The sequence below is a fragment of the Urocitellus parryii genome, chromosome 1 (assembly GCF_045843805.1).
Source record: "Urocitellus parryii isolate mUroPar1 chromosome 1, mUroPar1.hap1, whole genome shotgun sequence".
NCBI classification, from domain to species: Eukaryota; Metazoa; Chordata; class Mammalia; order Rodentia; family Sciuridae; genus Urocitellus; species Urocitellus parryii.
Genome location: NC_135531.1, coordinates 116,385,638 through 116,404,233, shown reverse-complemented (window position 1 = coordinate 116,404,233; position 18,596 = coordinate 116,385,638). Strand labels below are relative to the sequence as shown.

At 33.3% G+C, this 18,596-nt stretch overlaps 1 protein-coding gene across 2 annotated transcripts in view; it reads left to right on the top strand.

Moving 5' to 3' along the window:
- Positions 1–18,596, top strand: part of Dmxl1 (Dmx like 1) — a 166,473-nt gene that overhangs the window by 52,206 nt on the left and 95,671 nt on the right. For both annotated transcript variants that reach the window (XM_077801239.1, XM_077801235.1), the window contains exons 14-19: positions 4,981–5,070; positions 5,150–5,252; positions 8,008–8,127; positions 8,420–8,641; positions 9,515–11,197; positions 12,108–12,215. In XM_077801239.1, the coding sequence (XP_077657365.1) occupies positions 4,981–5,070; positions 5,150–5,252; positions 8,008–8,127; positions 8,420–8,641; positions 9,515–11,197; positions 12,108–12,215 (2,326 nt within the window). The remainder of the gene's footprint in view (positions 1–4,980; positions 5,071–5,149; positions 5,253–8,007; positions 8,128–8,419; positions 8,642–9,514; positions 11,198–12,107; positions 12,216–18,596) is intronic.

The window sequence follows — 18,596 nt, the reverse complement described above, 5'->3', positions numbered from 1 at the left end:
CTTGTTAATGCTTGAGTTACAAAGTTGCAGTCAGTGGTCTGTCCCAATCCCGTTTCTTCTATAAATTATTTTTAATGCCTCATTTTGGAAAAGGCAAAAATTTCCAAAACAAATACATAGTGTTACAGTAGAAATATATATTTATTAAGGATTATCTGTTTGTTATACACTGTATAAGTGCTGGGAATTTAGTCATGATCAAAACAGATACCCTTATATTCTAGTGAAGAGAGATGATGGTGCAGGGGTGGAGACGAGTCAGGTAAAAATATATACAGAAAAGATACATTTGAGAAAAGACCTGCAGGAGATGAGGGAGCTGGAATGTGGTTAAAGAAAGAGTGATCCAGGAAGAGGGATCGCCAGCTCAAAGACTTAGAAACTAGAGTATGTTGGTTATGTAAAGAAACAGCAAGTAGATCATTGTGGCTAGAGTAGAGAAAGTGAGGTGAAGAGTAGTCAGGTGTAAGAGCAGGAAGTTAGCCTTGCCAGACCATGTAAGCCCTTGTAGTTCATTGTGAAAACTTTGGCTTTTACTATGAATAATGTGGAAACCATTGAAGAAAATGATAGGGTGATAGGATTTGGGTGACATGAAATTCTGGTAACTACATAGATTAGATGTGTGAAGCAGAAGTGAAATCAGAGAAAACCAATTTGAGAAATTGGTCCAGGTGAGAGTAAAGGGACTTAGAATGGTAGCAAGTAGTAATGATAGAGATAAGAATTGAAATTCTGAATATGTTTTGAACATTGAATAGTCAGAATTGAACTGGATATGAATGAATGTGAGTAAAAAGGGTGACTCCCATGGATTGTGGGAATTCAGCATTAGGTAAAGTATTCTATTCTTAAGTTCTTTAGCAGGGTACAAGGGCAACATACAAAAATCAATAGTTTTTCTATACACAAGTATGAATTCACTGAAAAAGAAATCAGGAAAAATATTCCATTCAAAATAGCCTCAGGTTGGGGAGTGGGGGAATCCTAGGAATAAATCTAAGCAAGGAGGTAAAATGCCTCTACATTGAAAATTATAGAACACTAAAGAAAGAAATTAAAGAAGATACTAAAAGATGGAACAACCCCCACCCCGACCCCCCACGTTTAGGGAGAAAGGTATACTTATACATTGCTGGTGTGACTGAAAATTGGTGCAGCCACTCTGGAAAGCAGTATGGAGATTCCTCAAAAAATTAGAAATGGAACCACTGTTTGACAGAGCTGTCCTACTCCTTGGTACATATCCAGAGGATTTAAGATAAGTATATTACAGTGACACAGCCACATCAATGTTTATAGCAGCTCACTTAACAGTAGCTAAGCTATGGAACCAACCTAGATGCCCTTCAACAGATGAATGGATTTAAAAATGTGGTATATACGCACAATGGAGTATTAACCATAAAGAAGAATGGCTTTATGACATTTGTAAGAAAATGTTTGGCTCTGGAGATTATCATGCTAAGGAAATAAGCCAGTCCCTAAAACGCCAGAGGTTGAATCTTTTTGCTGATATGAGCAAGCTAATAAAGGGAGAGAGGGGAAGAATAAATATTCAGTAGATTAGTCAAAGGGGCATCAATGGAGGGAAGAAGGGATAGGAAAAGGAAAGACAATGAAATGAAACCAAAATAATTTTTCTAAGTACATACATGAATATACCATAGTGAATCCCACCATCATGTAGATCCATAAGAATGGAGTCCCAATTAGAATAAAATATATTCCATGCTTATATAATTATATCAAAATGAATTCTGCTGTCATGTATTACCAAAAAGAACCAATACAAAAAGGCCACCCACATTCATGGAATTAATATTATTAAGTAATATTATTGGTATTAATATTATTAAATTAATAATTAACATTATAAATATTATTAAATTAATAAACATTACTAAATAGTTTTTGGTAATAAGGCTATTTAATAATATTAAACTATCTACAGATGCAATGTGATCCCCATCAAAATACCAATGACATCCTTCACACAATGAGGGAAAAAAAAAAAAGTCCTAAAATTAATATGGAAGAATTAAAGACCCAGACAGCAAAAGCAGTTCTAAGCCAAAAAAGCAGTTCTTTATATGTGTGTTTGTGTGTATGTGCACGTATTTTTAGTTGTAGATGGACACAATACCTTTATTTGTTTTTATGTGGTGCTGGGCATTGAACATAGTACCTCACGCACGCTAGGCAACCACTCTACCTCTGAGCCACAAGCCCAGCCCCAGAAAAGCAATTCTCGAGTTATGAAAGTACCTAAGTTCAAATTATACTGTAGAACTATAGAAACTAACAGTGCATGGTAGTGACATGAAAACATTAAAACAGACATATAGACCAATGGAACAGAACAGAGACAAACCCACAGATCTATAGTCATCTAGATGATCCTTCACAAAGGTGCCAAAAACATGTTAGAGAAAAAAAAAAAAAAAAACCCTGGTGGTGCTGAAAAGAAATAGTAATCTACATAGAAAAATGAGACAAGATCTCTATCATTCATACTGCACAAAAGTAATTCAAAATGGGTGAAAGACTTAGGAATTAGACCAGAAACTATGCAATTCCTAGAAGGAAAGGTAGAGTCAACACTCCAAAATATAGACACAAGCTCCAACTTCCTTGATCAGACTCCTAAAGCTCAAGAAATAATACCAAGAATTAATAAATGGTGTGGCATAGAATTAAAAAGCTTCTTCAGAGTAAAGAAAACAGTTGAGGGGCTGGGGCTGGGGCTCAGCGGTAGAATGCTTGCCTAGCACATGTGAGGCCCTGGGTTTGATGCTCAGCACCACATAAAAATTAAATGTATTGTGTCCAACTACAACTAAAAAATAAATATTAAAAAAAGAAAACAGTTGATGTGAAGAGAGAACCTGCAGAATGTAAGAAAATCTTTGCTATTTACTTTAAAAAAATTTTTTTTTGTACTTACAGATGGACAGAATGCCTTTATTTTATTTATTTATTTTTATGTGGTGCTGAAGATTGAACCCAGTGCCTCACGCATGCTAGGCAAGCTCTCTGCCACTGAGCTACAGCCCCAGCCCCTGCTATGTACTCTTCTGATGGACGATTAATATCCATAATATATAAAGTACTCAGAAAATTCACCCCGCCCAAAAACCCCAATCAATAAATGGGTAAATGAATTAAATAGATACTTCTCAAAAGATAAAGTACAATGAACAACAAACATGAAAAAATGTGCAATGACTGTGGAAGTCAGTATGGAGGTTCCTCAAAAGATTAGGAATGGAATTATCATATGACCCAGCTATACCACTCCTCTATATTTATCCTGAAGAATTAAAGTTAACATACTATAGTGATATATGTGTACTCATGTTCACAGCAGCACTATTCATAATAGGCAAACTATGAAATCAGCCAGTGTGACTGTCACTGGAAAAATGGATAAAAATGCAATGGAGCCAAGTGCATGCCTGTAATCCCAGCAGCTCAGGAGGCGGGGGTAGAAAGATCATAAGTTCAAAGTGAGCCTTAGCAACTTAGTGAGGCCCTAAGCAACTCAGCGACACTTGGTGTCTAAATAAAATACAAAAATGGGCTGGGTATGTGGCTCAGTGATTAAGCGCCCCTGGGATCAATCCTCAGTACTAGAATAAAGAGAAAAAGAAAAAACAGTAGAGTTTTATTCAGTCATAAAGAATAAAATGTCATTTGTAGGAAAAAAATGGATGGAACTGGAGCTCATCATGTTAACTAAGTCAGGCTCTGAAAATAAAGGGTTTTCCACACGCAGATTCTAGAGAGGAAAATGGAAAAAGTAATCTATGGAATGGGAGAGATCTCAAAAAAAAAATAGAAGGATGGGAGGGAAAGGGGAAATTAGAGGGACCATTATTGACCAAATTATTATATTGTATCCCCATGCATGAGTATATAATAATGAATCCCGCTATCATATATAATTATAATGCACCAATAAAATCATAAGAAAAAGAATAAAGACAAAGAAATACTCAGTTCTTGTCATGAGTTGAAATGAAAAATTTTACATGAGCATTTTTTTGAGGGGCAAGGAGAGTCAAGAGCCTGACTTTGTGCATACTAATTTTGAGATGCCTGTTTGACATCCAAGATACTCAGTACTGGTCTCTGGAGTTTAGAGGGAGGTGAGGCCTAAAGATTTAAATTAAGAAGTTGTTGGTAGATAAATTTAAAGTTGTAGAAGTTGATGTAATTGTGGAGGGAGGGAGCAAATGATAGAAGTATTGAATGCTAGAGCATTCCATTGTTAAAAGTAGTATGAATGTGGTATATATTAGAAACCAAATGAAGAAAGTGTTTCAGAGAAGAAAATGAACAGCAGGATTAGATACATGCTTTTATGGACAGATCAAGTTAGGAATATTGACCACAATTAGCAGAGTGAACTTGACTAAAGCAGTCGGGGTTTAAGAGGCTTAAAAAATCAGTATATATAGATAGTGTGTCAACTTGTTTCTTTAGCTCTATCTTTCCCTCCTCAAAATTAATACTTAAAAAGCACTGCTTCTGGGGCTGGGTTGTGGCTCAGTGGTAGAGTGCTCGCCTAGAATGCACAAGACACTGGGTTCGATCCTCAGCACCACATAAATGTAAAATAAAGATATTGTGTCCACCTAAAACTTAAGAATAAATATTTTAAAAAAGCACTGCTTCTTAGAACATATCCAGGACATTTAATTTAGTATTTCACATTCATGGATATAAAATATTTTCCCCGTAAAAATTACAAGCAGTGTTTTTATTTTTTGTCTGTATCAATTGAGCTGTCACTCTTCCTAAGTAATTCCTTTTAAGGTAAAATCCTAGAATGTTGATTGTTGAAAGGAATTGTATTTAGTCTCACTTGAACTTAATTGTTATTTATCTGTTATGCCTAAAAATTCATGTTATTTGCTTTTAATTACTTTTGAATTTATTGTTTAGTAAAGGAGATATCAATTTTTTAAAAAACAGAAATATGTTGGTGAAGTGTTTAACATCGTCAGTCAACAATCAACAGCAAGGCCGGGATGCATTATTGCGTTAGATCCCATTACCAAACTTGTAAGTATTATTTTTCTGTTACTTAGCGTCAAGTATGTGATATGTATCCCAACTTATGTTGATATTTGTTTATATTTAGCATGGCAAAAAAACCCAACTGCTTCATGTTTTTCAAGAAGATTTTATTTTGAATAATCTTGAGAGGAAAAGTCTCGGAAAAGACAACATTTTAGCTGATACAGGTAAAGAATTTTTATATGTAATAACATATTTAATATAGAGTATCTTAAGTAGTTACTAAAGATAAATTGATATGTTTTACATTGTGTATCTCAAGTTAAAATTGTCCTGTGTACATTTCTGATATTATTATAAATATTGACAACTATATATTTATTTTGAGACAGGTTCTTAATATGTTGCTCATGTTGCCCTAGAACTCCTGGGTTCAAGCAATAATGCCCCAGCATCCGGAATAACTGGGACTACAGGCTCATGTCACTTATCCTGGCTTATTTTTTTATTATTAACTAGAAATGGAAAAAAAAAAGGAATTTCTCAGTTATATAGTTTTTAAAAAGCATAATAGAAATATTTACCATTGATATTTGCATATTCATCGAATAGATAAGATCTTACTCTACATAGGATGACATGGATCCCTGGCCTTTTAGAAACCTATAATTTAAAGAAATAGCTTAAAAATTCAAGCTATGGGGTCCTTAAAGGCTAAGTGTTTTTGTTTTTTTGTTGGTACTGGGAATTGAACCTGGAGCCATGTGCATGTCAGTGATCTGCCACTGAGCTACATCCCCAGCCCTTTTGTATTTTTATTTTGAGACGCAGTCTCTTTAAGTTACTCAGGCTGGGTTTAAATCTGCCATCCTCCTTCCTTAGCCTGCCTAGTAGTTGGAATTATAGGCATGTGCCACTGTGCCTGCTGATTAAGTATCTTAATGTACTTTTTATACTAAAAGTTTAAAATTCTTTATTAAACTCACTGCTCAACATTAGCTGTTAATTTACATAAAGGAAAATGAGAAAAATAAAACTAAAATTTCTTGGTCTTTAATCTTAATTACAGAACCAAACCAAACTCAGAAATGATGTTCCTTAAGATTAAAATCTTATAAAGATTTATAAGTTTACCACTTATCAAGTCAGTTATCAAGTCTGAAATAATATTAACTACATTCTCTACTTGTTCCAGATATTTTTTTTTCTGACTTCTCTTGTACATTGTTTATTCTACCTCTTGGATATTATTTCTAACACCATTTCCATTTTTCTTCTCTTTTAAGAAGTATTCCTTAGAATTCTCCACTTTTACATTGAACATCCAGTTTCTTACCCCTGCTTTTATTTAGTCTTCTATCATTTTCCCTGAAATTTCATGAGCTGTGAAAATACACTTTACTCATGTTTTATGATTTTGAACACGATGGAAATACGCTAAAAATGGGGAATAAAGATGGCAAGTATAGAATAAAATATTGTTTATTTAAATAAAAAGGTTTTTATCTTTTTATATTAAAATGGCAATGTTAATTTCAAATCTCTTTCATTAAATTTTTTAAAATAAAAATTACTCCCTTGTGCTTAAGGTTATGTCTTTATCTTTCTAGCATTTTCTTTTCTAATATTCTTCAATTTTTAATTTTTTATCTTTAAGACTAATTTTTTAAAAAGTTTTTTTAAAAACATTCAGGGAATTCTTAATGACTTTTACTCAGCAATTATCTTTATTATTAGAGCTTTCCAGAAAATGCTAAGGAGTTGTTTTTATCTTCTTTTCTTTCTTGTCAAGAAGAAAAGTATTTTATGGATATTTTCATTATTGGGGCATTCTTTCTTGATAGTGAAATTGTAAGAAGTAGGATTGATTTTTTTTTTTTTTCTTTTTGGTGATCATTCCTTTGTCCTTTCCTGCCTATTAATTCTTACAATTTGAATACCTAACTCAGAACACATTATCAAAGTTACCTTTTCATTTAGTTTCCTAACACAAGATGATTTAAAATATTTATGGTCATATTTATTTTCTAAAGTGTTTTTTTTTAATAATTTATTTTATTTATTTATTGTAATGTGGTGCTGAGGATCGAACCCAGTGCCTCCTCACATGTGCTAGGCAAGCATTCTGCCACTGAGCCATAAATCCCAGGTCCTAAAAAGTTCTTTTGAAAACTTTTTCCAATACAAATTTAAAAGGGCAAAAACTTTGGGTCTCAAAAATAGTTGCTTTCTGTTTTTCACATGTTCTATGACTTATAGGGTATTTACAATGTAGTTTTTTAATGTCATTTCATATCTAACCAGGAATAGCTTATAGTGAAAACTTGAAGTGTCTTATAAATTAAAAAAGGAATAATGAACCATTGATTTTATTATAATTTTTAGAAAACTCATTTAGTTTTTTTGAGCAACTTCGTATGTTGATTAATCTGTATAGTATGGACCAAGAAAAATTTTCTTAAATAATGTGTTAGTTAATGAATACTTACATTCTGGTCATTAGATATGCATCTGAATAAGTCATTCCAGTATGAAACTTTGAAAAATTTTGGCAACAAAATTTCATCATGATATATTGTCTTAAAATATACATTTTGGCATAACAGTTTTAGTGATATTGCTCAAATAAATGAAAGTTTTCACTTAAAAAATATATATTACATAGTTATTGTTTAGAAATTTTCCTCTTAATAAGATATTTATATGAACATTATGATGACTGTGATGTATGATTTTTTTAAGCCTTTCAATTAAAAAATGAAATTTAAGAATAACATATATATATAGTTGTTAAAATTTTAGATTAACAAATTTATGTGGTAAAGAAGTTGAATATATTCTACAATGCCATTTTGTATTTGGAATCCTAGATAAAAAATTTCAATTTTCTTTCTTTTAAAAATAGTTATTTTAAGTTGGTTTATTTGGTATGTTGTCTCATTTATCTGTGTTAATAATGAAAAATATCACTGATACCAACAGGCAGTTCACCTAATAGATTTTCTGAAAAGTTCTATCTAGTTGTGATAGAGTACACACAAGACAGCCGTTCACTACTACATATGTGGAATTTACACTTAAAGTCAATTCCTGTCTCATTGGGTGAGTCCTTTATTTATTTATTCATTTATTTTGGTTGTAGCTTTAGGCATAAATATTAAAAATTACACATGATTGGATAGTTTAGAACATATTTCTTAAAGTCATTCTTACGTAGTAATGATAATTATTTAGTTAATACAGAAAAGCAAAATGAGTTTCTTGTTTTCTTGCTGTGTAAAACATTAATATGCGTTCTGTTTTATCTTTTGTAAGGGAGTTTTGGATTATAAAATGTAGTAGTTATAGTATTTGTAGAGTTCCCTGCCAACTTCTTGGTTTTTACGTTTTGTAGATGAAAAAGTGGACACGAAAATATCTGAAGCAGTTTGGCAACCAGAAGAACATTATTCTTCTTCTCCAGAGAAGATCCTGTCTCCTTTTTCACAGAAGTATCAGGCTTGCAGAGCAAATCTTCAGAGTACCAGCAAGTTGTCTTTGTTTTCCGAAATGGTGTATAGCGAAGAGTTGCATTTACCGGAAGGAGTAGAGATAATAAGTGTTAAGCCATCAGCAGGTTTGTGAATTTTATGGAAATAGTAGTTGCAACAGAGACTCTAAAGTGTAAAATAGTTTTTACTGTCTGGCCCTTTAAGTTTGCCAAAACCTGATTTAGTAATCTAATAGTAGAGCCTGAGAAAATGTTAAGTTCCACCTAGGAATCTATTCACCATTAGTTATATTGAAGGGCCCTACAAAGTGACCCTTTAATATTTAGGAAAACAAGGGACATTCACATTTGTATTGAAAAATATGAACAAGGAGGAGACAAGGGGTGTTGAAAAATACTTTAAAAATGTTAATATCTTTAAGATAATGTCTAAAATTAGCAGAGAGGGGCTGGGGATGTGGCTCAAGCGGTAGCACGCTCGCCTGGCATGCGTGCGGCCCAGGTTCAATCCTCAGCACCACATACCAACAAAGATGTTGTGTCCGCCGAGAACTAGAAAATAAATGTTGGGAAATTCTCTCTCTCTCTCTCTCTAAAAAAAAAAAAAATAAAAAAAAATAAAATTAGCAGAGAGCTGTAAAATGAATGCTAGATTTAGAATCAAGATAAGGATTCAGATTTCTAATTCCTCCTTAGTCTAGTTGTTTGATTCATACCCAGCATACTTAATGTGTTTGATTAGGTTGGGTCTTTACCTATAAATGCAGGAATTGAAGTAAACTTTCCTAACGTTCCCTTTCTGCTCTAGGCTTTGGTGATTCATTTTTAATATATTGTTGTGATGTCACTAAATGCCTCCTACTGATCTTAGTGAGCCTTAAACTAAATATAGACTACCATGTTCCTAACAGTAGTTCATGCAAAAGGACTAAAACCTTTAGTTGATGAGAACATAAGTATAACTAAATTTGATATTTTAATGGATTATTTTTATTGTAGGACATCTGAGTTCTTCTTCCATATATCCTGTATGCAGTGCTCCTTATTTATTGGCAACTTCATGCTCAGATGAGAAAGTAAGATTTTGGAGATGCAGAGTAACAGATGGAGAATCTGTCACATCAAAGAATGGAAAAATGGATCTTGTATATATTTGGGAAGAATGGCCATTACTTATTGAAGATGGACTTCAGAGCAATAGTAGTATAAGTGTACCTGGTAGGCCTATAGAAGTTAGCTGTGCACATACAAATCGTTTAGCTGTAGCATATAAGCAGCCTGCATCTAATAGATCTTCTCAGGACTTTTTGATGCATGTAAGTATTTTTGAATGTGAGTCTACAGGAGGTTCATGTTGGGTCCTTGAACAGACAATCCATTTAGATGAGTTAAGCACAGTGTTGGATTCTGGCATTAGTGTTGATAGCAATTTAGTGGCCTATAATAAGCAAGAGGCATGTTTATTCAGTAAAGAAAGTATCACATCAAACACAAAGCATTTAGTTCATTTAGATTGGATGTCTAGAGAAGATGGTTCTCATATCCTGACTGTAGGAATTGGATCAAAACTTTTTATGTATGGACCACTGTCTGGCAAAGTACAAGAACAACCTGGTAAGGAAAACCTGGCATTTCCTCTCTGGGAGAGTACTAAAATTGTGCCTCTTTCTAAATTTGTACTGTTACGAAGCGTGGACTTGGTTTCTTCTGTAGATGGCTCCCCACCATTTCCTGTTTCTCTATCATGGGTCCGGGATGGCATTCTTGTAGTAGGAATGGATTGTGAAATGCATGTATATTCCCAGTGGCAGCCATCTTCTAAACAAGAACCTGTTATAACAGATTCATGCAATGGGAGCACTCCGTCTATACTAAGTTTAATAAAACAGAGTAACTCATCAAGTTCTGGGTTACATCCTCCAAAGAAAACACTGACTCGATCTATGACCAGTCTTGCACAGAAAATTTGTGGAAAGAAAACTGTATTTGATCCTTCAGTGGATATGGAAGATTCAGGTCTTTTTGAAGCAGCTCATGTACTGTCCCCAACTTTACCTCAGTACCATCCCTTGCAACTTTTGGAACTCATGGATCTTGGCAAAGTTCGAAGAGCAAAGGCCATCTTGTCACATCTTGTCAAGTGCATTGCTGGGGAAGTTGTGGCTCTGAATGAAACTGAATCCAATCATGAACGCCGCCTAAGGTCTCTCACCATTAGTGCTAGTGGAAGCACTACCAGAGATCCCCAGGCATTCAACAAAGCTGAAAATATAGATTACACTGAAATAGATTCTGTTCCTCCACTTCCGTTATATGCCTTACTTGCAGCTGATGATGATAGCTGTTATTCATCTTTGGAGAAATCTAATAATGAGAGTTTTTTAAATAAATCAAGCCAGTTGTCAAAAGAAAGTTATGATGAACTTTTTCAGACTTCAGCTATAATGCCTGATATTCATGTGTTAGAGACAGATGAAGAAACAACAAAGCCCAGAGTTATTGACCTTTCACAGTATAGTCCAACTTATTTTGGTCCTGAGCATGCTCAAGTTCTTTCTGGCCACTTACTTCATTCTAGTTTACCAGGACTTAGCCGGATGGAACAGATGTCTCTGATGGCCTTAGCAGATACTATTGCAACTACAAGCACTGATATTGGAGAAAGCAGAGACAAAAGCCAAGGTAATACTAAATTCCATAGAGTATTTGAAGATATAGCTGATAATATTTTTACTTATTTTCACAGAAAAATGATCTTAAATTTTTTTAATGAAATGATGCTATGAAGACTTAAAAAACATTATTTCTATCTTTATAGTAGTTTTGACTTCAATAAATATTTTATATCCCATAAATCATAGTGCCATAAAGGAAGGACACAAAAAAATCATCATGGCACTCATTTTTGCTGAATATTTGTGAGTTTAGCAAAAGTTAACAGATTTTTTTGTGGTATTAGGGATTGAACTGAGGGCCTCATGCTTCCTAGGCAAGCACTCTATCACTGGGAGCTACATTCCCAGCCAACTGATTTTTATTAAACAATTATTTTAGGTACTTGAAAATGCAGTAATTTCTGTTGATTTTTTTCAAGTTATAATAATATAAGTTGATAAATAATAAAACTAGCATAAGTAATTACTCCTACCTATAATAACAAAAGAAAGCATAAGAAAATTTGTTCTTTTTATCACACAGGAAGTATTTTTTAAAAATCTCCTGAATTTATGAACAAATTTGCACAATTTCCCTCAAATCTCAGATAAGGTGTGAAATTAACTATTTAAAAATCCGGTTACATTTTAATTTAAATCAAATAAGATCAAATTATAAAGAATGTTAATAAATTCTGAGTCAGTTCATTCTCTTTTTTGTTATTTTTCCAGTTATTTAGCTATATAATATCTTTGTAATGTAAAATTATGTAGAAAAAGGGAATATTAGAAAATATTTTAGATAACCTTTTTGTCAGCTTAAAATGTTTTATCATGGTTTCTGGTGCTGTGACATATGCTGATTGTCAGAAATTTTAGTATTGTTTTGCTTACAAAAAAAATTTTTTTAACAATTTTTTTTTTTTTTCTATTTGCAGGTGGAGAAACTCTTGATGAATGTGGCTTAAAATTTCTTTTGGCTGTTAGACTCCATACATTTCTTATAACTTCCCTTCCAGCCTGTAGAGCTCAACTCCTTCACCAAGGTGATTTGGTAGTAATATCTTTGGGAAGAGGGAGCATGCATGGTAGGGTAGGGTTATGGGGATGGAACCCAGGGCCTTGCACATGCCAGGTAAGCATGTGCTGTATTACTGAGCCACACTTCCATCTGATTTTGGTAGTAATCTATTACAGGGAAGAAAGTCAAGTAGAAAGAGAGAGAAACTTATGACTTTTATACTTATTTTTTTGCCTAGGCATGATAGTGATGCTGAGTATGATGTATTCTAAGTTCCCTTTATTTCATTATTTATTTCTTTATTTATTTATTTGGTATCAGGGAATGAATTCAGGGGCACTCAACCACTAAGCCACATCCCTAGCCTTTCTTTTGTATTTTATTTAGAGAGGGGTCTCACTGAGTTGCTTAGCGCAACTTTGCCATTCCTGAGGCTTGCTTTGAACTCATGATCCTTCTGCCTCAACCTCCAGAGTTGCTGGAATCACAGGCATGCGACACCTCACCCAGCAGTTTCCTTTATTTTTAAGAAATTTATTTCCTCTTTATCTTCTTTGTTAAGACCTAATATTTTTAATGGTAGATAAAAAGGGCAACAGATATTCTGCGTTTTTATTGTATTTATTTATTTATTTTTTGATTACTAGAGAGTGAACCCAGGGGCACTTAACCACTGAACAACAGTCCCAGCCCTTTTTTTTTTTTTTTTTTAATTTTGAAACAGGATCTTGCTAAATTGCTTAGGGCCTTGATTAGTTTCTGAGGCTGGCCTTGAACTTGCGATCCTCCTGCCTCATTCTCCTGAGTCACTGGGATTACAGGTGTGTGCACACCCAGCTCTGTGTTATGTTTTTAAATGTGAAATATTAAAGGTAAATTAGTATTGTTTTATTCACTTTAATTTTTTCTTTAGGTTTTTCTCTTTTTTTGCCTTTTTGATATTCATGTAAATTGAGATCCCCCCCAAATATGAACACTTCTTATAAAAATAATACATTCAAATTTAAATGCTTTACACAAAGGAAACACAGAATATAAAAAATAAAAATTTGAGCTGTGGTTGTGGCTTAGTGGTAGAGTGCTTGCCTAGTTATGCAAGGCTCTGGGCTCAATACTCAGCACCATATAAAACTAAATAAATAAAATAAAGATATTTTGTGTCCAACCACAACTAAAAAATATTTTTTAAAAAAAATTATGAAATTTGTACCCCTGAAACAGATAAAATTAGCGTGTATTGTAGATATTAGTTTAATAGCATTATATTTCAGATATGCTCACGTACTATTTAGACAGTACTCTTACGGTTGAAAGTAACAAAAATCTCACTTCAGATGACTTAAAACAGAATATTTATGAACTCAATTCCTAGAAGCTTAAAGAGATGAAGCTGGGTTCCAGAGAGGATAGTGTTACTGGTACTCTGCAAATGAGCCTCTCTATTCACTGGTCCCTGTCTCTTGTTCTTTATTTTCTATTTTGTTTCCCTCCTTGCTTCCTTTCTCCCCTCATTTTGCATTTTGCTTTGGAAATTAAAGTTAAAACTTAGTTGAGATTAATTTCTTTTTTTTTTTTAAGAAAAAAGTTTTATTGTAAATTGGCAATTCTGTATATTTAAGGGATACATGTAAGATATATGTATACAAAGTAGAATGATTAATTTAAGCTACTTAATATCCATCTGCTCAAGTACTTATGTTTGAAGGTGCAAACACTTGAAATTCGCTTTTAGCAATTTTGAACTATGCAAATGTACTATTATTAAGGGTAATCATCATGTTGTACAAGAGACCTCAAAAACTTATTCCTTTTGTCTTTGTATCCTTTAATCAGTATCTCCCCATTATCCCTATCTTCCAGCTTCTGATTACCACTATCCTACTCTGTTCTATGAGTTTTGTTGTTTTAGATAGCATTAGTGAAAATATGTAATATTTGTCTTTATATGACTTTCATTCTCTTTTTTGTTATTTTCCCAGTTATTTAGCTATATGATATCATTTGGCGTAAAGTCCTTTAGATTTATCCAGGTTATTGCAGATGACAGAATTTTTTTTATGGCTCTTTAGTATTCTCTTGTGCATTTTCTTTATTCATTCATTCATTGATAGACACAAAGATTGATTTCATAACTGAGATATTGTGAATCATACCCCAGTAAACATGGGGTTTAGGTATCTCTTCAATATATTGATTTCAAATCCTTTGGATATGTACAGAGAAATAGGGTTGCTAAATCTTAGGTTACTTCTAGTTTTAGTTTTTTGAGGAATCTGTATACCTTTTTCCATAATGGCAATAATAATTTACATTCCCACCAATAGTATATGACTTCCCTTTTCTGTATATCCTTGCCAATGCTTATTATCTTTTTGATGATAGCCATTCTAAAAGGTTGAGGTGATATTGTAGCACGTAGCATGGTTTGGTGGTATCTTTGTCTCATGAATTTGAAAAATGAACTCCACAGACACAAAGGGTGAGAGCAAAGTAACAGGATTTATTAGAGTAACATAAAGAAAGCAGAACTTCTGTATGAGGAGGAATGGAAAGAGAGGGTTGCCAGTGAGTGGTATTGTCTAGGGATGTATGTAAATCTGTAAGGTTAAGGAAGCTAGCTAGCTCTTGATCCAATCCTGGCTAAGGTGCTCCATAAGCTCTTCACATTCCCTCTGGTCCTATAAGTTCCTCTTTATGGAGGGGGTCTGGCCTTTAGGCAACATTTGTCTCACTGTCACTTACTTTTTCTGCTTACACAGGGATGGGCTTGACCTTGATGAAGCCTGGCCTTTTGTGCCTGTAGTCTCTCAGCCTGCTACACAGAAATCTGACCTTTTGAAGGTGCCCTACCTACCTATTTAACTCTTTCTCTTGCCTCACAATTGTGGTTTTCATTTGCCACTTCCCTTATCAACAAAAATGTGTTTGTTTGGGTTTTTTTTTTAATTGGCCATTCATATGTCTGTCTTTGGTAAATGTCTGTTCAGGTCTTTAGATAAAGTTATTTGATTTTTTTTCTTTTTTATTATTGGGTTTCTTATATATTTTGGATATTCACCTCTTATCAGATGTTCAGATTAAAAGATGTTTTCTGCTAATCTGTAGGTTGTCTTTACTCTCTGTGAGTTAAATCCTTTGCTCTACACAAGCTTTTTAAATTTGATGTAATCCTATTTGTTTTTGTTGCCTGTGCTTTAGGGATCTTATCCAGATCAGTGACATGGAGATTTTCTCCTGTTTTCTTCTGGTAGTTTTATAGTTTCAGATCTTAAGTTTTTAATCCATTTTTTATAGTTAACAAAAAGATTATTAAGTCATTTTGGAGAATTGATTTCTATATTATTATGTAATATATTTATTTTATTTTATTTCTGATGACTTTCCTTGCTTTCAAGTTTACTCCATTTGAGATGAATATATGTATTCCTGATTCATTTGATTAGTGTGAGTATGGCATTTTGTTATCCATTTACTTACAGGCTATATTTTGTCTTTATATTTAAATCAGGTTTCTTGGAGACAACATATAGTTGTACTTTTGTTTTTTGAATCACTCTAACAGGCTCTGTCTTTAAATTGAAATATTTTAACTTTTGTCCATTCAAATATTTTAACATTTTGTCCATTGAGGTAGTTGATTGATATCTGCTATATTTGCCACTATTTTCTATTTAATGGTTTTGTTTTCATTTTTATTTTTTAATTCATGAATGGTACTTGTACATATTTATGGGGTATAATGTGACATTCTAATGTATACAGTGTTTAATGATTAAATCGGGGTAATTGCATATATATCACTACAGTTATTTCATTGTGTTGGGGACATTCAAATCCAACTCAAATTCTGCTAGCTATTTTCAAACAATCCATTGCTATAATCCTTTATTCCTATTTTCTTCTTCTACTCTTGAGGTTTTATTTTTTTTAATATTTTAATACCTTTATTTCACTTTTTTATTTTATGTGGTGCTAAGGATCGAACCCAGGGTTTCGCACATACGAGGCAAGCACTCTACCACTGAACCACAGTCCCAGCCCTACTCTTGAGGTTTTAATGAGCATTTTACATAATTTCATTTTCTCTCCTTTCTTTCTTACTGTATCAGCTGTACTTACTTTTTTTTTTTTTTTTAGTGTTGCCCTAAAACTTGCATTATATACTTTCAAGTAACACTATACTTTTTCATGGATAATATGAGTACCTTATAACAACAAAATTGTTATTTTTTCTCTTATCTGTTGAATTATAACTGCCAGTAATTTCACTTACACATAAGCATATGCATGTACATAAAATATGCACATGTGCATGAATAATCAAATATATTCTTATTAAAAAATAAGTTTTTACTTAATGTTTTCTTAATCCTCTTCTATTGCTTGTTTTTTCTTTATGTAGAACCAAGTTTCTGACCTATATCATTTTCCTTTTTCTGAAGAGCACCTTTTTTTTTTTTTCTTGGTTATACATGGACACAGTATCTTTATGTGGTGCTGCGGATCAAACCCAGTGCCTCACATGTGCAAGGCAAGTGCTGTGCCACTGAGCCACATCCGCAGCCCTGAAGAGCATCTTTTAAGATTTTTTTTGTAGAGCATATTTATGAGCAACGATTTCATCAGTGTGTTTGAGAAAAATTTTTTATTATAATTATTATTTTTTTAAATTTTTTTGAATCCACTGCAAGAGAAATTAGGAAAACTATTCTATTCACAATAGCCTCAAAAAAAAAAAAACTTGGGAATCAACATAACAAAAGAGGTGACAGATGTCTATAATGGAAACTACAACACTAAAGAAATTGAAGAACACCTTAGAAGATGGAAAGATCTCCCACACTCTTGTATAGGCAGAATTAATATTGTCAAAATGGCCATACTACCAAAAGTCTTATACAGATTTAATGTAATTCTTATTAAAATCCCATTGACATTTTTCACAGAACTAGAAAAAGCAGTCATGAAATTCATCTGGAAAAATAAGAGACCCAGAATAGACAAAGCAAACCTTAGCAAGAAGAGTGAAGCAGGAGACATCACGATACCAGACCTTAAACTATACTACAGAGTTATAGTAACAAAAACGGCATGGTATTGGCACCAAAACAGACATGTAGACCAGTAGTACAGAATAGAAGACACAGAAACAAACCCACATAAATACAGTTATCTCATACTAGACAAAGGAACCAAAAACATACCTTGGAGAAAAGATAGGCTGTTCAACAAGTGGTGCTGGGAAAACTGGAAATCTGTATGTAACAAAATGAAATTAAACCTCTGTCTCCTACCCTGCACAAAAATCAAGTCAAGGCTGGGGTTGTAGCTCATGATAGAGTGCTTGCCTAGCATATTTGAGGCACTGGGTTCAATTCTTAGCACTGCATGTAATGAATTAAAAAAATCTATTGGCAACTAAAAAAATATTTTTAAAAATTCAACTCAAAGTGGATCAAAGATTTAGGCACTAGAACAGAGACCCTGTGCCTTATAGACAAAAAAGTAGGTCCAAGTCTCTACCTTGTTGGCTTAAGACCTGACTTCTTTAAGCAGATTCCTAAAGAGCAAGAAGTAAAATCAAGAATCGTTAAATGGTATAGATTCAACCTCAAAAAACTTCTTCTCAGCAAAGGAAACAAACAATAACATGAAGTAAGAGCCTATGGATTGGGAAAAAATCTTTAGCACTTGCACCTCAGATAGAGCACTAATCTCCAGGAATATATAAAGAACTCAAAAAACTTAACACCAAAAAAAAAAAAAAAAAAAAGGACTAGTCAATAGATGGGGTAAGGAACTGAACAGACACTTCACAGAAGAAGAAATACAATCCATCAACAAATATATGAGAAAATGCTCATTATCTCTAGTGATGAGAGAAATGCAGATCAAAACTACACTGAGATTTCATCTCACTCTAGTCAGAATGGCAATTATCAAGAATACAAGCTTTGTACAACCAGTGATATGAAAAATTGTGCTCTATATGTGCAGTATGAATTGTAATGCATTCTGCTGTCATATCTATAACAAATTAGAATAAAAAAAATAGTGCCTAGTAGTTAAATAATACAACCAACAATAAGTCTTAAAGAAGATGTGGGGGAAAAGGTACAATCATACATTAATGGTGAGACTGCAAATTGGTACAACCACTCAGGAAAGCAGTATGGAGATTCCTCAGAAATCTTGGAATGGAACCACCATTTGACCCAGTTATACCACTCCTTGGTTTATACCCAAAGGACTTAAAATCAGCATACTACAGGGACACAGCCACATCAATGTTTATAGCAGCTCAATTCACAATAGCTAAACTATGAAACCAGCCTAGGTCCCCTTCAAGAGATGAATGGATAAAGAAAATATGGTATATATACACAATGGAATACTACTCATCTCT